Here is a 7,500-nt window from a genome sequence, read left to right on the forward strand (position 1 = left end):
TGAGCACATAGCCTGTCTTCTCTTGAGAGCCATGTCTGCCTATGGCATTTCTCAATAGCAAGGCTATGCTCACTGAGTCTGTACATAGTCAAAGCTTTCCTTATGTTTGGGTCAGTCACAGTGGTCAGGTATTCTGCCACTGTGTAGTCTCTGTTTAGGGCCAAATAGCATTGTAGTTTGCTCAGTTTTTTGTTAATTCTTTTTCTCTCTCACCATCTCCTCTCCCCCCTCTCTCTCCCCCTCCCCTCTCTCTCTGTTGTGTCTCTCTTCCAGCTGTCCGGTGGTGATCCGTCCCGATCTGTTCTCATCCAGGTAGCAGAGTCCGCCTACAGGTTTGGCCTCGGCTCCATCGCCGGCGGTAAGTCACGTCTGCGTCTTAAATGCCACCTTAATTCTACATAGGGAAAAATGTGCCATCTGGGACAGGCCCCACGGATTATTGTGTCACCACTACCTCCTCACCTGCCCCATGACACTCCCATCACCCTCCACCCCATCACCATCCACCCCATCACACTCCACCCCAGAGGCCCCTCCACCCCCATCACCCTCCACCCCAGAGGCCCCTCCACCCCCATCACCCTCCACCCCGAGGCCCCTCCACCCCCATCACCCTCCACCCCAGAGGCCCCTCCACCCCCATCACACTCCACCCCAGAGGCCCCTCCACCCCCATCACACTCCACCCCAGAGGCCCCTCCACCCCCATCACCCTCCACCCCAGAGGCCCCTCCACCCCCATCACCCTCCACCCCGAGGCCCCTCCACCCCCATCACCCTCCACCCCGAGGCCCCTCCACCCCCATCATCCTCCACCCCGAGGCCCCTCCACCCCCATTACCCTCCACCCCGAGACCCCTCCACCCCCATCACCCTCCACCCCAGAGGCCCCTCCACCCCCATCACCCTCCACCCCGAGGCCCCTCCCCCATCACCCTCCATCAGGCCCCTCCCCCATCACCCTCCACCCCGAGGCCCCTCCACCCCCATCATCCTCCACCCCGAGGCCCCTCCCCCCCATTACCCTCCACCCCCTCCACCCCATCACCCTCCACCCCAGAGGCCCCTCCACCCCCATCACCCTCCACCCCCGAGGCCCCTCCACCCCCATCACCCTCCAGAGGCCCCTCCACCCCCATCACCCTCCACCCATCACCCTCCACCCCGAGACCCCTCCACCCCCATCACCCTCCACCCCAGAGGCCCCTCCACCCCCATCACCCTCCACCCCGAGGCCCCTCCACCCCCATCACCCTCCACCCCGAGGCCCCTCCACCCCCCATCACCCTCCTCCCCCTCCACCCCATCACCCTCCACCCCCGAGGCCCCTCCACCCCCCATTACCCTCCACCCCCGAGGCCCCTTCACCCCCCCATCACCCTCCACCCTCATAAGAAAAGGAGAAAAACAAAGGGCTTCCTATTGCGTTCTGCAGGGGTGATTTCTCCACTTAAAGAGGACAGGGTCTCTTTGCGCCATGGGAACCTCCCTGTGTTTGGACTCTTTTGTACCTGATCAGAGAGAGAGAGCTTTTTGGGGGAGGGGTGCGGTCGTGTCCCTCTCCTCCCTTCCCCCATCTTTGAGGAGATGTTACCCCTCCTCCCCCTCTACAGGAGACAGGTTAATAAGGAGGTAGCACCCTCCCTGACCGTCCCCTCTCTAATTAAACCTGTTGGTCCAGTTGGATCCCCTCTTTGTGTCCAGTCGCAGAGCCGTCAGATAACACATGACTGACGAGTCTGGAAACTCCAGACAACTGAGCCTCCCTTTTGGATCGTTTGATGTCTCCCACCATCACCACACACCCTCCTTATCTTCCTCTTTTGTCTCACTCTCCTCATCCTCACCTGTCCGGTTGCTGTGATGTTGCCCACATTGCGTGAATGTTATCTGAATGTCTTTGTAACGTCTTCATGACACCTTTATAATGCCTTTACAACACTTCATGGTAACTTAGTAACTTATAACAATGTATTTGTGCCATCACATGTACTTATACACTACCGTTCAAAAGTTTGGTGTCACTTAGAAATGTCCTTGTTTTGAAAGAAAAGCACATTTTTGGTCCATTAAAATAACATAAAATTGATCAGAAATGCAGTGTAGACATTGCTAATGTTGTAAATGACAATGTGTTCCAATGGCACGTTATGTTAGCTAATCCAAACTTTTGAAAGGTGGTGTAGATCTTGGTGAAGAGCAACATACGGCAATAACAATAACAATAACAATAACAACCTAATGACGTCGTTCTAGCATCTTTCCTCTCCTCTAACGCCTTAATAAAGTCGTGTGTTTCCAGCTGTGGGAGCCACAGCAGTTTACCCCATAGACCTAGTGAAGACCAGGATGCAGAACCAGAGGACCACAGGCTCCCTGGTGGAAGAGCTCATGTACAAGAACAGCTTGGACTGTTTCAAGAAGGTGCTGCGTTACGAAGGCTTCTTCGGCCTCTATAGAGGTCAGTACCAGACGGGATGTGTCCCAAATGGCACCCTAATCCCTATATAGTACACAGCTTTTAGCCAGAGTAGTGCACTATTTAGGATGTAGTGATAGGCTAATGATCATCACTACAGCTCTGGGTAGAGGTAGGCACAGATTTAGGATCAGCTTACCCTCATCTCAACCTAACCATATGAATTAAAACACAAATCTGACCTGAGATCAGCTTCGACTTCATCTCACTCCATCACAACAACAGATGGGGTTTAGAGGTGTGGTAGAAGAGAGGGGGAAGAGGAGAGGAGGGCGGGTCTGAGTTCACCTTCCCTCTGACCTGGCTTCTTTGAAGTGATTAAAGGTTGTCTCGGGAGTTTCAGGGGGACAATGCACGTCGCACGCAAAGGCCACATACCAGCAGAGCTCTGTCACAATGGTGGTGTGTGACTGACCCAGCCAGACTTCAACTGGCATTAATATAATAAGTACCTGCACTCAGGGAGCGGGGGGATGGAGGGACAGGGAGCGGGGGGTTTTAGAAAGAAGGGGGTTTTAGGACGAGGTAGCGGGGTTAGGAAGGAGAGAGAGCGAGAGGTAAGATGGAGAGGGAGGGAGGGAGAGGAGGGAGGGAGGGAGGGAGGGAGGAAGGGGAGGGGAGGGAGGAGGAGGAGTAAGAGGGAGGGAGGGAGAGGGAGTGGAGGAGAGCGGGAAGTAAGAGGGAGGGAGGGAGGGGGAGTGGAGGAGAGCGGGAAGTAAGAGGGAGGGAGAGGGAGCGGAAGGTAGGAGGGAGAGGGAGTGGAGGAGAGCGGGAAGTAAGAGGGAGGGAGGGAGGGAGGGAGAGTGGAAGGTAGTAGGGAGAGGGAGGTGATGGGTGGAGGGAGAGGGAGTGGAGGAGAGCGGGAGGTAAGAGGGAGGGAGGTAGGAGGGAGAGGGAGCGGAAGGAGAGCGGGAAGTAAGAGGAAGGGAGGGAGGGGGAGTGGAAGGTAGTAGGGAGAGGGAGGTGATGGGTGGAGGGAGAGGGAGTGGAGGAGAGCGGGAGGTAAGAGGGAGGGAGAGGGAGCGGATGGTAGGAGGGGAGGGAGTGGAGGAGAGCCGGAAGTAAGAGGGAGGGAGGGAGGGAGGGAGGGAGGGAGTGGAAGGTAGTAGGGAGAGGGAGGTGATGGGTGGAGGGAGAGGGAGTGGAGGAGAGCGGGAGGTAAGAGGGAGGGAGGTAGGAGGGAGAGGGAGCGGAAGGTAGGAGGGAGAGGGAGTGGAGGAGAGCGGGAAGTAAGAGGGAGGGAGGGAGGGAGGGAGGGAGGGAGGGAGGGAGGGAGGGAGGGGAGGGAGGGAGGGAGGGAGGGAGGGAGGGAGGGAGGGAGCAGGAGAAAGGAGGGGGGTTAAGAAGGTTCTTGAACAACACACTATATCATATGATTTGAAAAGGGGGGAATTCTCTGAATTATGATTGACAGGTGAGTTCTCCCCTGAGGGTTCTAAGAGGAAGTGGGAATCCTTAGTGTCTGTCAGAGGACACCAAGCCTTTAGAGAGGTCTCTGACATTACAGACACGCGGTCAGACAGACCTGGCTCCAAGGTGGGGGTACACTGGCAGATACCAGCTCTCTGTTCTCCACTCCTAGACATCATGTGACCAAACATCAAATGATGCAGTTGTAGTTGAATGGCCATCCAGTCACCAAGTCATATGGTACAGTTCCACTACAAAACAAACTTAAATGAGGAAGACAATTTGAAAGACTCCAGAAGCAAACACATTTGCTTGTTATTAGTTTCTTGAATCTCATATATTGTTATTCGCAAATCCCCCATTAACATGTATCTACTGTGTAGTAAAGCGGGTTATGTTATATTAGCCACTGAGGAGAGTGTCATAAGCCAACTCAGGGGAACTTTCTGTTTTAATGTAATGAAGTTGAGCTTTTTCCTTCGCCTCCCCTGTTTCCCATTACTGAATGAGGTGAGCATTAGAATGGTGAGACAGACAGACCAGAACCAGAACACCACACACTGCAAACACTAGGATGATGTCATCATCTCGAGACGGGAACCCTTACGTAAACAACGCAGCAGCATGAGAAAGCAGTAAGCGTCTCTAACTACAACTGTGAGCTGTTATGGGCCATTTAATAATAATATAACTGGTGTGTGGTTCTCAGCCTGAGCCCTGCCACAAACACAACTAACACTCCTGTTTCTGTTTGTGAGTTCCAGCCCAGCTGAAGCCATGCTAATCATTATGTTTGTGCTCCTGTGTCTGACTCTGTGTGGCCTGTTTTGGGCCCTGCGTTCACTACCCCCCTCCAACCTCTCCACTATTACGCTGAGATGGGTCATCCAACACACTCCAATCAGATTATTTGGTTTATTTTTATCTGGCAGGAAGTCTTGGGGTGTAATTTAGGACCGCATAAACTTTGGTTAGAGTGTTTTATGTCTTTTTTTGTATTCTGGGAAGGAGTTTCTATCACTTTGTTAGTCTTTTAAGACCCTGATGTCCCCACACCCCACATCAATAGTGTTATTTAGTGTCAGGGGGATCTGGAAGAATTGAATACAGCAGGGTATGTGTTTCATGTGGAGGGGGACTGTGCTGTGCTGTGCCCTGGTCTGCCAGTGTGTGTGTGTATGTGTGTCGTACTTCCTTGGCCCTTCTCTTTTCTAATCATGTTGTGTCCTAATGATAGGTCTGGTACCACAGCTACTGGGTGTGGCCCCGGAGAAAGCCATAAAGCTGACAGTAAGTGCCTTGTTTCTCTACATGGAGACCAGTCAGGCCCCAGTTACCACGGAGCCCCTCACTGGGCCCTAGTTGAACATTTACCTCTAGTTTTAGTTTAATATACAGTACAGATTTGATGTGCATACTCACTCACTCACTCACTCACTCACTCACTCACTCACTCACTCACTCACTCACTCACTCACTCACTCACCACCACCACCACTCACTCACCACCACTCACCACCACTCACTCACTCACACACACACACACACACACACACACACACACACACACACACACACACACACACACACACACACACACACACACACACACACACACACACACACACACACACACACACACACACACACACACACCACCCACCCCCTCAATGTAACAAATCAAACCCCAATGTATCAAATCAAGCTTTATTTATACAGCACATTTCAAACATGGAATGCAACGCAGTGTGCTTCATGGGAAAACATGAATAAAACACAATGAAAATAAAAGCTGAAATATTTACTACACAACAAACATAAGATAAACAACTAAAGAATGACACAAACTGAACAACTAAAAAGCACCCAAAGGAAATGCAAAGCAACAAATATTTGTTTTAAGATGTCTTTTAAATATGTTCACAGTTCCGTCTCCCCTCAGGTTCTCTGGCAGGCTATTCCTGAGGCTGGGGGCATAGTAACGATGGCTGCCTCCATGCATCTTGGTCCTAGGCTTTGAGATAGTTAAAAGGCCAGTGCCAGAGGACCTGAGGGACCTACTGGGTACATAACGTAAAAGCATGTCTGACATGTATTGGGGTGAACAATCGTGTATTGATTTAAAAACCAATTGAATAATCTTAAAATGAATTGAAAAACTCACAGGCATCCAGTACAGAGACCTTACCTCATAATAACAAAGCAAAATTAAGTTTAGGCATTTTTGCTTATTTATAAAAAATAAAAACAGAAATACCTTATTTGCATAAATATTCAGAACCTTTCCTATGAGACTTGAAATTAAGCTCAGGTGCATCCTGTTTCCATTGATCATCCTTGAGATGTTTCTACAACTTGGAGTCCACCTGTGGTAAATTCAATTTATTTGACATGATTTGGAAAGGTACACACCTGTCTATATTAGGTCCCACAGTTGACAGTGCATGTCAGAGCAAAATTCAAAATAATTGTCCATAGAGCGCCTCGACAGGATTGGGTACCAAAAAATGGGTACCAAAAAATGTCTGCAGCATTGAAGGCCCCCAAGAACATAGTGGCCTCCATCATTGTTAATTGGAATCAGTTTGGAACCACCAAGACTCTTCCTAGAGCTGGCCACCCAGCCAAACTGAGCAATCGGGGGAGAAGGCCCTTTTTCAGGGAGGTGACCAAGAATCGATGGTCACTCAGACAGAGCCCCAGAGTTCCTCTGTGGAGATGGGAGAACCTTCCAGAAGGACAACCATCTCTGCAGCACTCCACCAATCAGGCAGAGTGGCCAGACGGAAGGAAGCCACTTCTCAGTAAAAGGCACACGACAGCCCGCTTGGAGTTTGCCAAAAGGCACCTAAAGAACTCTCAGACCATGAGAAACAAGATTCTCTGGTCTGATGAAACCAAGATTGAACTCTTTGGCTTAAATTCCAAGCATCACGACTGGAGGAAACCTGGCACCATCCCTCCATCAAAAAGTGAAGGCGTCTGAATTATTTTCGAATGCACTGTAACACCTAGTGTTTTATCTTTATTGCCCGTGAAGTCAAATGTTTTTTCCAGATTCTCTCTCTGTGCTTTTGCTCCAACAATAAGTACCTCAGTCTTGTCTTGATTTGGCTGGAGGAAGTTGTGAGTCATCCAAGTATTTACATTGCTAATACAGTCTAATAATTATCAGTGGAGCTAAAACAGTGTGGTGACACAGAAATGTAAAGTTGTATATCGTCTGCGTGAAAATCAATGCTGTGTGTTGTGATAATGCTGCTAAGGGGTAATATATATTAACTGAACAGTACTAGACCCAAAATCAAACCTTGTGGAACACCACGTGATATGTATTTTCTCTGAGTTATGTTCACCAAGGGTGACAAAAAACTCTCGACCGGTTAAATAGGTCCTAAACCAACTTAGACCTGGACCGGAGAGGCCAACCCACCTCTCCAGTTTGTCCAGAAGGACATCATGGTCAACAGTGTCGAATGCAGCAGTTAAATCCAAGAGTACAAGGACAGAGAGCGAGATCTGTTTCAATCAGGATGCAAGATCGAAAGTACTTAAAGTCTACCTCATGTGTGGTACATGTATTAGTAGTCTCACAGTGAAATGTTACTGTT

General features: G+C 50.3%; 1 protein-coding gene across 1 annotated transcript in view; it reads left to right on the forward strand.

Annotated features, from left to right (window-relative positions):
- LOC118378405 (electrogenic aspartate/glutamate antiporter SLC25A13, mitochondrial) overlaps window positions 1-7,500 on the forward strand; it is a 95,947-nt gene that overhangs the window by 50,898 nt on the left and 37,549 nt on the right. Inside the window, exons 10-12 of the mRNA XM_052472595.1 lie at window positions 274-358; window positions 2,303-2,461; window positions 5,127-5,179. Coding sequence (XP_052328555.1) covers window positions 274-358; window positions 2,303-2,461; window positions 5,127-5,179 — 297 coding nt within the window. The remainder of the gene's footprint in view (window positions 1-273; window positions 359-2,302; window positions 2,462-5,126; window positions 5,180-7,500) is intronic.

The sequence above is a fragment of the Oncorhynchus keta genome, chromosome 20 (genome assembly GCF_023373465.1).
Source record: "Oncorhynchus keta strain PuntledgeMale-10-30-2019 chromosome 20, Oket_V2, whole genome shotgun sequence".
In the NCBI taxonomy this organism is placed as follows: Eukaryota; Metazoa; Chordata; class Actinopteri; order Salmoniformes; family Salmonidae; genus Oncorhynchus; species Oncorhynchus keta.